The following is a 16,941-nucleotide window of genomic DNA, read 5'->3' as shown; positions in this document are numbered from 1 at the left end:
TCCTGAGGCATGCCGGTACACGACGCACGTGCTCGTTGCGGTATGCGCGCGAACTACTAGTGTCTACAACAAAACGGACCTTACTTAAAAAATACCCCTCGTACTTCAACTTTGAGTTGTAGGTTTTTTCGGGCTATATAGCCATGTTCTAGAGACATTCTCTCCTGACGTTTCGCCTGCATCTATGGCAAGCATCCTCAGAGGTAGTGAGGATGCTTGCCATAGATGCAGGCGAAACGTCAGGAGAATGCCTCTAGAACATGGCCATATAGCCCAAAAAACCCTACAACAACCCAGTGATTCCGGCCATGAAAGCCTTCGACAATACTTCAGCTTTGTCTCTAATATCCTTCCCTCCCATGAGCAGTCAGGCTTTATTTCTTGAAGTATGGACTGGTTGGATCTTTTCGCAGTCCAAGGCACTGGTCCATACCACACCCTTATTAAAATCAAAGTGAGATTTGATTTAGAGGTGGGCTAATACTGACATGCAATGATTCACTCAAATTTATTTATTTAGCTATTTATTTCATGTCAAAAGCCTTGCATAAATAAATTAGTATAAAACTGATACAATAGAGAGGACGCAAGTGATTAAATAATTTTAGACCAAAACAGGTCAATGGCAACTGCGTTGTCTGTAGCTTGAAAAAGTTCTTCCTCTGTACATGAGGCAGGGCATTGCGGACAAGCACACAGGAGCTGAGTTGTCTGTTCTCCACAGTCACTCTGAGATGGCAGGGAGAAGGTTTGAGGAAAAGAGACAAAGAGGACCTGAGGTCTGAAAAGCACGGTTTATTCTCAGTTGGCACCAACCAGATATGGACCCTCCTGGTAAGCCAGGAAAACAGGGTACAGAACAAAGAAAAGGCTCTGTTTATATACCCTTTAAAATAATATGCATGCATCATAAGACATCATAATGTGCATCACAAAATTCTACTTTTACATTGACTTCAATGGCATATTTCAATGAGAACCATCACCAGAATGTCTACTAAACCCGATAGCAAGAGCTTCCATCCATCTTGAGATAAGTTCTTCCTGAAGTCTCTTGATGGCCAGCTCATTAATCTTACGATAAGCTTGCCTGGTACCAAAATGGAAGGAGTCTCCTGTGATATGCCAGGCCTCTAGACATTCCTTTCCTTAGACTCTGACCTCTCTTGAGGCATCTAATTTTTGCAGCTTTTAAGAAGCCAAGTGAAGTGAAGGTCATGCATACATACATTTCTCTTTGTGATTTCATATATTTTCTAACTCCTATTTCTAATATGGTTACACCAGATATATATTTTCCAATATGTGTATTATGTATTTTCATCATGCCTTCATCAGCTCAAGGTGGAGGATTCTTCTAGGTAGTGACATTTAGTCAAGTTGTCTTTTGATCTGCCCACTCTGCTTCTGAGTCTGTTCAGGGATTTCCACGTTTTGGTTTGCCCCTAGAGGCAAACACTCGTGGGAGGCCATCCAGTTGGAATTGTCTCATATTTTTGCCCAGAAGGATATTCTTGCTGGGGAAATCCTTTGTTGGGAGGTGATTAGACAAGAAACAATCAGGGCGAGCTAATCACCTCCCAACAAAGGATCCCTCCAGGCAGTAAGAAGCCAGACCTTGAAACTGCTAGGCCATTAAATGCTAATCAAGGTGGCCAATTGCAACATTCCACCTAGCTCCAACAGACAAGAGTTCCTTCTCCCACCCTGGACTTTCCACAGATATATAAACCCCATTTTCTTAGTTTCACTACCTCTAGAATGCTTGCCATAGATGCAGGCGAAACGTCAGGAGAAAATGCTTCTAGAACATGGCCATATAGCCTGAAAAACCTACAACAACCCAGCCCTGGAAATATTTCATCTTAGCAGTTTTAGCCAGGTCTACTTTTTCATGTTCTTAGAAACTTTTTGTAAGTCTTTTCATGTTCTTAGAAGATCCATTTAGCTACAAGTTTTAGCATTCAGTTCCAACATTTTGGGCTTGCTTGGACAGAATAGAGCAGCTTTGTGCAATGACAGGGCAGCAAATGGTTAGTTGTTTGGTCCCCCCCCCCCCCCCATGTAGTTTTTCTGCCAAGTAGGGTAAGAGGTGTTTGTAGGATTTTCTCGCTCAGTTGCTAAAGCAACTTGACAAGCTTTGGGCATTATGGCACCTTTATTTGGATGAGTTGTAGCTTTGCCACAAGCAAAAAAATACTGGCGGGTTGATTCTGCCAGTACTGGGTAAATTACATCAAATGTATTACACCAAATGGGAATTGAATGGAACACCACTGACATGATAAAGTAGGTTTCACAGGAAAATATGGTTAGTTGTTTGTGTTTCAAAACTGTTTCCAATTTATGGTGACCCTAAGGCAAATGCATCATGGGCTTTCTTGGCAATATGTGTTCAGAGACAGTTTGCCTTTGCCTTTTTCTCTAAGACTGAGAGAGTGTGGGTTGCCCACGTTTAAGGTAAAGATAAATGCTTTCCCCTGACATTAAGTCCAGTCATATCCGGCTCTGGGAGTTGGTGCTCATCTCTATTTCTAAGCCGAAGAGCTGGCGTTGTCTGTAGACACCTCCAAAGTCATGTAGCCAGCATGACTGCATGGAGTGCTGTTACCTTCCCACCGGAGCGGTACGTATTGATCTACTCACATTTGCATGTTTTCGAACGGCTAGATTGGCAGAAGCTGGGGCTGACAGTGGAAGCTCACGCCGCTCCCCAGATTCGAACCTGTGACCTTTCGGTCAGCAAGTCCAGCAGCTCAGCGCTTTAACCCACCGTGCCACTGAGGACTCATTGGGAAGGATATTAGGACTAACCACACAAACAATTCTAGCGTATGCAAATAGGTGTTTTCCCCAGAAAGCTGTAATCCGATCAAGAATGCCCAGGATGTTAATTTGCCCATCTTTCACATCTCATAAATCCACCCCCTACCCCAAAGCCAGCCTGCCAAATGCCATCAAGGAGGGCGGCTTTCAGGCTGGCAACGTTGCTGGAGCTGCCTGGATCACGCCTCAGTTAAGCCTCATAAAGAGCTTTGTGCGGGGAGGACTTGGGAGCAGCTTCTCACATTTTGCCTCAATAGAGCAAAACAGTGGGAAATGTGGAATGACTGATTGTCCAAACTGGTGGTCTCGCCTGTGCTGACTTTCGCCTACTGAGCAATGGGTTTCGCATTCAATCAAACCGCCGTAGTTGGCCAATAAAGCTATTGGGGCCCTCGACAGTAAAACCCTACAAGATTACTTTACCCTGTGGTATCTTTATGTACAAAACACTGGCAATTAAAGAATGGGTCTGAAAAGTTTGGTGTTCACTTATGAACAAAAGGCAGATTATTCCTCTGGCTCCATCTACACAGTATAAATAAAGCAGTTTGGCACTACGTTAACTGCAATGGGTCCTTGGGAGTTGTAGTTTTACAAGGCTTCTAGTCTTCTCTGCTAAAGAGTTGGTGCCTCACCAAACTGCGCCTTCCAGGATTTCATAGCACTGAGCCGTAGCAGTTAAACCACATTGATTCTACAATGTAAATGCATCCTTAGTTATTTTGCTTCCATTTATGTTCTTTGAAAAGCAAGCAAGCAAATAAACTGCTGTTCCACTTCTTTGAAATTATTGATGTTCTATTATTAATAATTGGGAAAAAACTTTAATGCCCTTTTCAAATAATAATAATAATAGAATCATAGAATCAAAGAGTTGGAAGAGACCTCATGGGCCATCCAGTCCAACCCCCTGCCAAGAAGTAGGAATATTGCATTCAAATCACCCCTGACAGATGGCCATCCAGCCTCTGTTTAAAAGCTTCCAAAGAAGGAGCCTCCACCACACTCTGGGGCAGAGAGTTCCACTGCTGAACGGCTCTCACAGTCAGGAAGTTCTTCCTCATGTTCAGATGGAATCTCCTCTCTTTGAAGCCATTATTCCGCGTCCTAGTCTCCAAGGAAGCAGAAAACAAGCTTGCTCCCTCCTCCCTGTGGCTTCCTCTCACATATTTATACATGGCTATCATATCTCCTCTCAGCCTTCTCTTCTTCAGGCTAAACATGCCCAGCTCCTTAAGCCGCTCCTCATAGGGCTTGTTCTCCAGACCCTTTATCATTTTAGTCGCTCTCCTCTTGTCAATATCTCTCTTGAATTGTGGTGCCCAGAACTGGACACAATATTCCAGGTGTGGTCTAACCAAAGCAGGAATATTGTGTCCAATTCTGGGCACCACAATTATTATTATTATTATTATTATTATTATTATTATTATTAATAATTCCATGGACAGTTCCTGGGAACAATTGAGAGCCAAATTGACAAAGAAAAAACATGGATGTGGCTCACAAATGGAACTTTGAAAAAAGAGACGAAGGGCCTGATTCTGGCAGCCCAAGAACAAGCTATTAGAACCAATACCATCAAAGCCAGAACTGAAAAGTCTATGACAGATCCCAAATGTAGACTCAGCAAGGAAGCAGATGAAACGATAGATCACCTCCTCAGCTGCTGCAAGAAGATCGCGTAGACAGACTACAAGCAGAGGCATAACTCCGTTGCTCAGATGATTCATTGGAACTTGTGCCACAAACACCATCTGCCTGTGACAAAGAACTGGTGGGATCACCAACCTGAAAAAGTTACAAAAAATGAACACATCAAACTACTCTGGGACTTCTGAATTCAGACTGACAGAGTTTTGGAGCACAATACTCCTGACCTCACAATCGTGTTAAAAAACAAAGTATGGTTCGTGGATGTTGCAATCCCAGGTGACAGCAGGATTGAAGAGAAACAACTGGAAAAGCTGAAACGATATGAGGATTTAAAGATTGAACTGCAAAGACTCTGGCACAAGCCAGTAAAAGTGATCCCAGTGGTGATCGACACACTGGGTGCAGTGCCTAAAGACCCTGGCCTGCACTTAAACACAATTGATGCTGACAAAATTACCATCTGCCAGCTGCAGAAAGCCACCTTACCGGGATCTGCACGCATTATTCGTGATACATCACACAGTCCTAGACACTTGGGAAGTGTCCGACGTGAGATCCAATACAACAGCCAGCAGAGTGATCTTATCTGCTGTGGACTCATCTTGTTGTGTTTCAAATAATAATAGTAACAATAACAACATTGACAATCCATTATTATTATTGCAACATTAACAATCGATTATTATTACTATTATTATTATTATTATTGTATATAGCTATGTGGAAATCTCCTTCACTAATAAAGACAAACTCTCCTACTGACAAATTTCATCTTTCTAGGTGGAATTTCCTAGCAGAAAAAACCTCAAACTCTAACATGCTGGTGTCTGGCGCCTCCTGGTGTAAAAGCAGATGGAACATTCTTAACCATTCACGCCACATAGAAAGAATTTTCTTTCTGGGAAAAATCCCAGAAATTATTTTTTAAAAGATCTCACAGAAGTATGCTAGACATGGCTATTGTGTACATCAGCTTACTTAGTAAGTTAAATTACTTGACAGCACATATTCTATTTCTAGAAAAGCTTGCAACATTTTTGATCAATCAGCATTATAAGTTGTTTGTTGTGATTCTTCACTTATTCGAAGGAGCCCCCGTGACGCAATGGGTTAAATCCTTGTGCCGGCGGGACTGAAGACCAACAGATGGAAGGTTTGAATCTGGGAGAGCACAGGTGAGCTCCCTCTGTCAGCTCCAGCTCCCCATGCGGGGACAGAAAGAAGTCTTTCACAAGGATGGTAAAACATCAAAACATTCTAGCATCACCTGGGCAACGTCCTTGCAGACGGCCAATTCTCTCACACCAGAAGCGACTTGCAGTTTCTCAAGTCACTCCTGACATGGAAAAAAACCGTATTTGAAAGGAACTGCACTCAGATCACCAGGTAACACTCACAATCTGGATTGTTGATTTGGGAACAGTAGTATAATTTTAGTCTCATTTTTTCAGTGTAAACGGTACTGTGAGATTCTGTTCCTGGTTTGAAAGTGTTATTTCCTGTTTAATTGTGCATTGTTTACTTTGAAAGTAGTTATACTCCAGCAACTTTGTTTTCCTGGCTGCCACAAACTAGGTTAAATTGGAGGAGACTCTAGGACAGACATAGGCAAACTTTTTTGACTTGGGTCCACATTGTAGGTCCGAATAAGAGCGCTGGGCTGGGAGGGAGGGAGGACGGCCTGGCTATCTCAGAAGGCTATGCAATTTTAAGGACAGAAATAAAATGTATATTCTAACAGGCTGAAAGCTGGTACTTTTAACACCCCTTCAGAGCCATACAATGGCCAACAGGCAAGGACACATTTGCTTATCTTTTGTTCTGGTCTAATTTTTAATCATATTGCTTAGCAAAAGGATCTGGGGAGCCGGTAAGCTTGTAGCCCATAACTGCAAATTTTGTAACATGTAAGGAGCTGAATAACAAAGTTAAGTAAAGTTTGTTGTTGTTCATTCGTTCAGTCGTTTCCGACTCTTTGTGACATCATGGACCAGTCCACGCCAGAGCGCCATTGGTCGTCACCACCCCCGGCTCCTTCAAGGTCAATCCAGTCACTTCAAGGATACCATCCATCCATCTTGCCCTTGGTCGGCCCATCTTCTTTTTCCTTCCATTTTCCCCAGCATCACACTCTTCTCTAAGCTTTCCTTTCTTCTCATGATGTGGCCAAAGTACTTCATCTTGACCTCTACTATCCTTCCCTCCAATGAGCAGTCAGGCTTTATTTCTTGAAGTATGGACTGTTTGGATCTTCTCGCGGTCCAAGGCACTCTCAGAACTTTCTTCCAACACCACAGTTCAAAAACATCTATCTTCCTTCGCTCAGCCTTCCCTATGGTCCAGCTCTCACATCCGTAGGTGACTGTGGGGAATACCATGGCTTTAACTATGCGGATCTTTGTTGCCACTGTGATGTCTCTACTCTTCACTATTTTATCAAGATTGGTCATTGCTCTCCTCCCAAGAAGTAAACGTCTTCTGATTTCCTGGCTGCAGTCTGCATCTGCAGTAATCTTTGCACCTAGAAATACAAAGTCTGTCACTGCCTCCGTGTTTTCTCCCTCTATTTCCCAGTTGTCAATCATTCTTGTTGCCATAATCTTGGTTTTTTTGATGTTTAATTGCAACCCAGCTTTTGTGCTTTCTTCTTTCACCTTGATTAGAAGGCTCCCCAGCTCCTCGCTTTCGGCCATCAAAGTGGTAAGTTAAGTAAATACTGAAACCCAAATCCAACTTTTAGTTGTGGATCACACTGTACGCCAGTGTTTGGTGAGAATGAAAACTGTATTTTTTAAAAAAGGAAAAACAGAATGCTAGTAAGCTTTGAGACAGTGTCAATAATCTGACCAAGTACCCACTTTATGGCACAGGACGGGCAAATACTACAGTGACCCTGGATTATTTATAGATTAACAGTAAAAAAAAATACATTTTGAGATTCTTTAACAACAGCAAAATGATAAATAAAATTCAAGATTCTTTATTGTAGTCCTGTTATGGGAAATGTATAGTGAACTTTTCTACCTTAAGAACCAGGACTTACCTAAATAAAACAGAATCATATAATCATAAGAGTTGGATGGGACCTCGTGGGCCATCCAGTCCAACCCCCTGCCAAAAAGCAGAAAAATCACATTTAAGGCATCCCCGACAGATGGCCACCCAGCCTCTGTTTAAAAGCCTTCAAAGGATCCTCCACCACAGTCCGGGGTAGAGTTCCACTGCTGAACAGCTCTCAGTTAGGAAGTTCTTTCTAATGTTCAGGTGGAATCATCTTTCCTGTAGTTTGAAGCCATTGTTCTGCATCTTAGTCTCCAGGGCAACAGAAGCTTGCTCCCTCCTGCCTATGACTTTTCCTCACATATTTTATACATGCTATCATGTATCTTCTCAGCCTTCTCTTCTACAGGCTAAACAAGCTGCTCCCCATAGGGCTTGTTCTTCAGACCCTTGATCACTTTAGTTGTCCTCCTCTGCACACATTCCATCTTGTCAACATCTCCCTTAAACTGCGGTGCCCAGAATTGGGCACCGCAGGTATTCCAGGTGTGGTCTGACCAAGGCAGAATAGAGGGGTAGCATGACTTCCTTGGATCTAGACACAAAATTCCTATTGGCTTTTTCAGCTGCTGCATGACATTGATGGCTCATGTTTAATTTGTTGTCCACAAGGACTCCAAGATCTTTTTCACACGTACTGGTCTCGAGCCAGGCATCGTCCCCCATTCTATATCTTTTTTTAAAATAGATTTTTATTGAGGTTTTTTAAAAGAGAAATAACAAAATGACAAAAATGACAAATGGACAAAACAGATAAGGAAAAAGAAGAAAAAGAACATATATACATACATCTACACATATATATACATAAACACACACATATATATACTTAAATATATATGTACATATACCTATACACGAGCATACATGTATATGTATACACACATGATTACAAACATCTGCATAACCCCATTCTGTATCTTTGCATTTCATTTTTTTCTGCCTACCCTTAACCTTTCATCTAAGTCATTAATAAAGATGTTGAACAGGACCGGGCCCAGGACAGAACCCTGCTTATGGCACTCCACTTGTCACTTCTTTCCATGATGAAGAGGAAGCATTGGTGAGCACCCCGTGGGTTCATTCACTTAACTAATTACAAATAAATCTAATCATAGTTTTGCCTAGCCCATATTTGACTAGTTTGTTGGCCAGAAGGTCATGGGGAACCTTGTCGAAAGCCTTACTGAAATCCAGATACATTACATCCACGGATTTCCCTGAATCTACCCAGCTAATCACAAATTATTTTAAGTCAGAACAATAGTTACTTCATATATATGTTGTAATAACACCACAATATTACTCAAAGGCTTGTGAATGAAGTTTATTTAGGGTTGAATGGCATGGAATGTAACACAATACAAGACACGTTCAAGGTGATTAAGCACTAATTGCACAGGAGGTTAGAATCCACCTCAAGTCAACACAATCAAAACCATTATGTTATTCTGCCTTCAGAAAACGATATGTCATGCAAAATTAAAAGCATTCTAACCAACCTTATGGTACCATTTAAAATGCTACCAATGCCACAATAATTTACATCACATTAAATAATCATTCATAACGAATGAAACATTTTCCGCAATAAAGCAAAGCCCTCAATGCTTAAATCATACTTAGCAGATTTTGTATGGACACTCCGTTCCAGCATTTGGCTAAGCTAATGAGTGGAAAACATGCAGTGAAAGAGTACCATACAAATTAAAACCCCTTGTAATCAACAGTATTTTCTGTATTGCTCATAGCAGTGATTGAATGAAGTAATATTTAACACATTTTGGACATGATTTTTATAACCATCCATGCACCGACATAATGGGCAGTCCCATGATGTAAGATTCAAATCTGAAGTCATCACACAGACCAGAGAGTCCAACCAGTCTGTGCAAAATATAAAACCAGTGTGATTTAGATCAACAATTAAAACTTTTCTATATACCGAAGGACCCCAGTCAAAATGTGTAACTGAAAACTGGACTCATAAAATTACATTTGATTTCTATTTACAGTCTCTCAAATAGTTAGGTAATCCTAGAAGGAATTGAATAAAGAGAAAAAATTATCAGAAAGGTGTCTGAAGAAGTTGTCAGTGCCTCGAAGAAACTTCATTTACTGCCCTTTGTCTTGAGGGACTTTTGTGGGGAAAGTGTCTCACGGAAAGCTAGAAAACTAAAAGTGTAAGCAACACAAAAGTGGAAAAGTGCAATCCTAACAGACTTCACTCACAAAGCCCTACATGCAAAAGCATGTTCAAACCCAACCTCATATCCTCTCTATGCGCAGCTTTGTACTGCTAAACAGAGAAAAGATAAAAATATATGTGTGTGTATGCACAAAGACATGCACACACGCCTTCATATGAAATGTGTCCTCCACAGTTTAGCTGCATGTATACATACCACCAGCTTACATAACCCTGTTTCCAGTAAATATTTTAAAGATGTGCTAGGTTTGTTGAGAAACTGGAATGTTGGGCCTGATTTCTCAGGAATGTGTACGATGCCTGGACAATAAACTGCAACATATTTACCCTCTACTAAGCTCCAATCAGTTATTTAAGTGTTTGCTTAGGCCCCTTCTATACTGTCATACAATTCAGATAATCAAAGCAGCTAATCCACATTATCTGCTTTGAACTGGATTATATGAGTCTACATTGCCATATAATCCAGTTCAGAGCAGATAACCTGGATTTTATATGGCAATGCAGATGGGGCCTTAGTCTTCACAATTAATAATCATATTGGGGGGGGGGGGTCCTCCAAATTACTGCATGTGGTGAAATGCAGGTGGGTAAATACAATGTCTGAAACAAAGGTTCATGTAACTCGCAGTTCTGAAACGTTTATATTACAAAAACAATGTAAATAAATACCAGACTAGTAGAAAAGCTCTTATTTACAGTTTTACAAATGCAACTGTACTCTGTGAAAATGCAGTGTTTTAAAGAACACAGTATTAGTAAAATGAGTTCCTTGTAGCAACAGTTGTTAAATCTCACTGGTATAACGTATAGAAAACATAGTTCAAGTTATTATGGGTTTTATAATTTAGTACAGACAAACCCAGTATCACCTGGAATGAAATCTGTTAAAGTGCTGGAAAAAAAAGAAGTTTCAGATTTTTTTGTCTTTAGAAAACTTACTATACATTTATTAAAGCTTTATCAAGTTAAAATGTTAGATTTTATTCACATTTTTTCTACCACAAATGCCTGTGGGGGACAAGATACAATTTTTCAGCAATTTGAGTACTCTTCATGTTGATCTCTGCAGAACACCTGGGTTCACGATTCTGTGGCAGGTTCAGGCTTCACAATTTGGTAGGTGATCAAATATTCCGGGTAGGCCTGAAAGACAGATTACATTAATTATTTTCAGACAGTCTCAGAGAGACATTAATGGAAATAATAACTGCTTCTGGAAAAAAATGTTTGAAAAGGCGAAATAAATAATCATTTTGAGGAGATATAATCCTGTGCCTGTCCAAACCAGGATAAAACCCCAGTGAAATCAACTGGATTTACTTCTAAACAGATGTGCATGATTATGGTGTAAAAATGTAAACAAAGTATAAAAGTCACGAGGTGCAATTTTAGTTACTTTGAAGATAAATGTTTGCAACACAAAACCAAAAACACACTACCTGCTCTCCTCTGTAAATGACATATTCTGCTAAAGCCAACCCATTCACGCTTGGCCGTCCAGTAACCGAATGGTGTCCTGGAGGGGAATGAGCCATTTTCATTGCACTGAACTGCAGAAAAGACTTGCCCAACGTCACACGGCAAAATAGCAACTGCCTGCATTAAAATAAAATAATCTTATTTAAAAACAATACTTTAAAATAGTATGGCATGACAAGTATGGAAATGCATTACAATCTGAAGAGAAAAAAAACAATCCATTGCTTCATAGGCCAATAAGATTTAAGAAAAGTTACATTTACACAAATATTTTCCATTTTTGGATTAATTTCTTCCGGCAGGCCTATTCAGTCAATTTTAACTTGTGAATTTTTACTGGCATTTAGGGGACATGGAAAGAGCCTCCTTGAAGAATGAATAAATACAGTTTCTGGCAATATAATAGAATATATTATATAATATACTAGTGTCCCCCCTGCCACATGTTGCTGTGGCCCAGTCTGTGTATATGTGCTTTGTGTGTGTGTGTATATATTTGTGTATATGTGTATATATGTGTGTTTGTGTTTATATATGTATGTGGTTTTGCACATGCGTTGTAATGTAATTTTTTTAATGTTTGGCTTTTTAAGTCTCTTCTGCTGTGTTTTTCAGTGTTTTTTATGAGTGATGATCACTTGTTGGCCTGATTGGTGTATTGTGTCCAAATTTGGTGTCAATTGTCCAGTGGTTTTTGAGTTATGTTAATCCCACAAACGAACATTACATTTTTATTTATATAGATTGCGTGTGCATCCATCCATCCATCCATCCATCCATCCATCCATCTATCTATCTATCTATCTATCTATATCTTGTAAGCCGCTCTGAGTCCGCTTTGGGGTGAGAAGGATGGCATAAAAATGTCGTAGATAAATAAATAAATGGCCAATCTTTCCAACCCAAAAGCATTGCTTTACAACATTTTAACCTGGAAGTGTGTTTCTTCCCTCCACAAATGTATGAATTTATGCAATGCTTTTGACACAAAATAAGTAAACCGGAATGTAGGATTTCCCACCAAAACAAAGTTTTGGCAGTTTAATAAACTTTCAAATTTTTTAAAATGATAGAACTCATTAGGAAAATGACATTTATAACCCAGGAACAAAAATGGTGTTACATGGTGTTATCATTCAAAGAGCATTACATACATTCCATATATATATATATATATATATAGAGAGAGAGAGAGAGAGAGAGAGAGAGAGGGAGGGAGAGAGAGAGAGAGGGAGAGAGAGAGAGAGAGGGAGGGAGGGATGGAGGGGAGAAGGAAGAGAGCAGTAAAATAGCTCCTACCAATCTTAATACAATTCATACCATTATGTGAACTTACCTATGGCAGACATAACAAGACCTGTCTTTGTGAATTGGGCAACCAGTGCCACCTCCAATGCCATACACATATTGGTTGCTTTTGGAAGAATTTTCAGCAAAATAAATACCAGCTCCAAACATCCCACCTATGTAAGCATGTCTTTCATCAAAACCTTTATGAATAATTGCATTCACAAAAGGAGAACCTGCAAGTACATTAAAACACAAAATGATGGTTTCTACATTCGTAGTGCTGAATATCTCACTGTGTTCTAAGTAAAAACTCCCATAATCTATCCATACTGAAAAAAAATGAAAATAATTTGACTCATTTGAAAATACGGTATGACATAGGGTTGCTATCATCATCAAATGGGCTGGGAAAACTGAGACCTTGATAAACTGCTGCAAGATACTGTAGACAGTACTGACATAGCTGAACAGATATGATATTAAGCAACTTCCTGCATTCCAAACTAGTGGCAGTCCAAATACTATGTGGTATGCTGCTGATTATACCCTGTTGCTACCCTTTCAAATCATGCTTTGCTCATTTATCAAAACTCTCTTCCTTTCTTGTTCATTAACACTGAATTTCTATAAACCTTTTGTCAGCTCTACCAGAATAATGTTGGGTTTTTTTTGGGGGGGGGGGGGGAGGGTGTTTACATACCTTTCTACACTTATAATGTGGTTCATATGAAGCTGCATGGGGAGTTATTACTATATCAATGAGTAAAGTCTCAAATAAAAACAGCAGTGTTTATGTAAATAATATATTGCTCTTCTTATTTGACTTGGCAAGCTATTAAACTGGTTATTTCATGGAAAACCTTCTTTCAGGCAATCTTAATTCAACCACAACATTTTATTATGGTCCAAAGACAAGATATGCAGGTAATGAGATTAAGAACATCTGGTTGGTGAAACAAGCAAATTGATAAGATTTACAACAGTTAAAAACTGCTTAAAACTCATGTTGGTTAAAAACATAGGTAAAAAATTACAAAAAGTACCAGTGTGTTTCAGCCTGTGTCTAAAATTGGGAATTCTCTAATCCTGGCTGCCTCAGAAAGAAACTTGGCAACCGCGGAAAGGCCGATGGAAGAGACTTTCTTAGGACTAATCTTAAACCAATGGCTTATGTACTCATCCTGAATTAAGTGATGTCAACTGCACTGAATGAATGATGAACTTTCATGGTACATTACTGCCATGCAGTAAGTTATGACTTTATTTATTCTAGTTTTAATTTGGAGCTGAACTGTTATTTCAAAGCAGAGAATAATAAAAAAGTTCAGAAACATTTTAAAAGACTTGTGATGAGGAAAAAAAATGATATACCATGGAACAACATCCTTTCATTCGCATGGTTATGATTCTCTTCAGATACTTCTTTCCTCCTATGAGTGTATCTTTCCCAGAGTTTTTTATTACACACTTTTTGAATCTAGGAAGGAAAAAAGTACAGAATTTACAGTCAGTCTTACATTTTTAAAATAAAAAATGACAGTACTTTTGGCACCAATGGGAAAAAAATAATTTGCTACTATTCTTCCTACCATCCTTGTACAAACTTATATTAAGCTTATATAGAGCAGACTCACTTGAATAAATGAGATTGACTCACCATTCAAGAATGGGGACTTTCAACAAAATTCAGGCAGTAGAAGACTTTAAACACATGACAAGTCTAAACAATTTTCTCCTCAAAAATTGTCATGTATTATTTTAACACAAATTAACCTTTTCCATAATCAGATTAATTATATTGTATATACTCATGTATAAATCTAGAAATCTTAGTCAAAAATTGAGCAAAAAGGTTTGGGTTGACTTATCCACAGGTCAGTGCCAGTACTTTAATGCTTATCAAAAGAAGAAAAAGAAACCATATCTGGCTAAAGAAGTGAAAAGAGAGAGCTAGCCCATCCTGCAAAGACCTAAAAGGAACACAAACCCCCTCAAATGTTTCTGTTGCTTCTGAATGCCAGGGTAGAAAAATGGCAATAGCAATGGCTATGGCAGCTGGCCCCCTTAGGTGGCTCTGGCTCTTTCCCCTCTCCATGGAATGGCGCTCAATTTATCCATGGGTCCTACATAATTTTGGCACCCAAACCAAAATAGAACCCAAACCATGGAATCATAAAGTTTGAAGAGACCGCATGGACTTTCTAATCCAACCCTGCCATACAGGAATAGCACGAAGTACCCCCAACAGATGGCCACCCAGCCTCTGTTTAAAACCCCCAAAGAAGAAGCTTCCACTATACTCTGAGGAACTGAGTTCCACTGTTGAACAGCTTACAGTCAAGAAGTTCTTCCCAATTTTCTGGCGGAATCTTCTTTCCTGCCTCAATTATACATGGATTTATATAGTACTTAACTGTTACTGTAGAAAAAAATCTAGTGTCCTCAAGAGTCGGACCATCTTTTAAGCCTCACCACAGTTATTTGACATTATTCTTCAAATCTTTTCAAAACCATTAAATGAGGGGTTTTTTTTCTATCTGAGTGAAAGGAATACCTTTTCTTAACAGACACAGCTGTAATGGGATTTTGAGGAAAACTGTAATTTTCCATTTCCTGGTCATGAAATGTAATGGATATAAACAACAGAACCAAAGGCTAGGGGGCCACATTAGGGACACAACTCATCCACTCCTGACCTTAAGAGAGCTGCATGCTGCACATACACATGCAAAAGAATATATATATAGAGGGGGGGGGAGGGGGGAGGGAGAAGGAGCGCTTGCATCTATCTAACGGGCATAGGAGGCATTTTCATCATGTTTTTAGCTCTCTGGACCACTTTAAGCCTAGGAAAGATGTATTTGTGCACATCCTGTTTCCAAAAAACAGAGCTTTCCTATCTATGGCCCAGATGGACTGGAAAACATAGCAAAAATGCACCCACTCCTTAAAGTGTGTTTGGCAGTATCCTATGGCAAAAAGAGGAAAGGATAGGAGTCTTAATGGTGGAAGTTGAAAAAGAATGCTGACTCCTGCTTGGTGTGTTTGGTTGAGGGAATTAGTCCATCAGTAAGTGGAAAGGCCCTCTTCTTGTGCCATCCCATTGAATTCATTCATCTGCTGCATTCTTTCCAGAGACTCCACAAAACAGACAATACTGATTCAGTCTTTGTTCGCCTGGAACACGTCCTGCCTCCCCTCCAGGGCACACTGCCCCTATCCCAAAAGCTGCATTACCAAGTTGGTGCCCTCAACCCACAATCAACAGCATACAATTTTTCTTCACAAGTAATTGTTCCTAATTCTATATAATCCAAATGGTATTATCAATTAATTTAACCTGTAAGTTTCTAATTTGTCGAGTTCATCATAATTAAGAGTTTTTTGTTTTATGGGTATAAAGTATCTCTTCCTTCTTTTCAGGCTAGATAACGTATGGATGCTTAAACTTACTGATTTTTGGACAAGATCTATTACCTTTAAAATATTGTATCTGTTGAAAATGCCACCAGCATGTCCACCATCTCTGTGTTCTCGAACAGTACTCTGCATCTGAACATTAAGTGAAAACACACAAAATCTCTTAAATGAAGGCATTAGTGTCCATTCTGCCAAATAAAACTGCTTTATGTGTCATGGCGATCCCAAGGAAACTGAGCTAAACAAATGGATATTATAATTTTCATTCAAACAACAGAATATAAAATAGCTAATTTAAGGCAAATATTTTCCATTCCATGAAAATAATTTCAGATGGGAAGCCAATCAAGGGAACGAGCTCAACATGCTGAACCTCTAATCATATCATCATCTTGCCTCCCTTAAAGCAAGCATCAAATGACTCTTTGATGATTTCCATCTCTACCAAATACATTAACAGCAATGACAGTTTTTATTTCAAGGGGTTATCTGAAAGTTAGAACTGCTACCCTATCTTATCACAAGAGATAATGGGCCATATTTGGGAAATGTGCCAAGCAGCCCATTTACCTCTCCTTTTTCACAAGACACAAGCCCTAGTAAACTACTCTTTATCATAATACATAACTGGGAAAAAATCATAGCTAATTGCTTCCAACCAATAAAGATATGAAAACAGGTTTTACAACTTGTTATCAAATGCTTGCTTATCTAGAAACCATAAGCCATAGTTCCCAGGTTCAGTTCTATTAGGAAACAATTGCTGCTTCTTGGTTCACATAGTTGTAAGAGCAGAGCAATACGGATTATATGGACTTATGTATGCAGAATTTCCTGTCCCAGTTGAAGCCCCCTCTATCTTCAACTGAACAAACAAAAGGTCAAACCAAAAGATTCAAAGGGTATTTGAATCCATCATGGGGAAAAATATTCTTTTGATTAAACAAACTTGAATTGCAATAGCTTCAAATAATGCAAAAGAATGCAATTTTCAATGT

At 39.4% G+C, this 16,941-nt stretch overlaps 1 protein-coding gene across 2 annotated transcripts in view; it reads right to left on the bottom strand.

Moving 5' to 3' along the window:
* Positions 1-8,854: 8,854 nt before the first annotated feature.
* TNKS2 (tankyrase 2) overlaps positions 8,855-16,941 on the bottom strand; it is a 37,957-nt gene continuing 29,870 nt past the window's right edge. For both annotated transcript variants that reach the window (XM_060768739.2, XM_060768740.2), the window contains 5 exons: positions 16,001-16,075; positions 13,895-14,000; positions 12,570-12,756; positions 11,194-11,350; positions 8,855-10,897 (listed from right to left, as the gene is read on the bottom strand). In XM_060768739.2, the coding sequence (XP_060624722.2) occupies positions 10,835-10,897; positions 11,194-11,350; positions 12,570-12,756; positions 13,895-14,000; positions 16,001-16,075 (588 nt within the window). In that variant the 3' untranslated portion in view covers positions 8,855-10,834. The remainder of the gene's footprint in view (positions 10,898-11,193; positions 11,351-12,569; positions 12,757-13,894; positions 14,001-16,000; positions 16,076-16,941) is intronic.

The sequence above is a fragment of the Anolis sagrei genome, chromosome 3 (assembly GCF_037176765.1).
Source record: "Anolis sagrei isolate rAnoSag1 chromosome 3, rAnoSag1.mat, whole genome shotgun sequence".
Classification (NCBI taxonomy): domain Eukaryota; kingdom Metazoa; phylum Chordata; class Lepidosauria; order Squamata; family Dactyloidae; genus Anolis; species Anolis sagrei.
The sequence above is the reverse complement of the archived record's forward strand: the minus strand, read 5'-3'. Positions and strand labels throughout refer to the sequence as shown.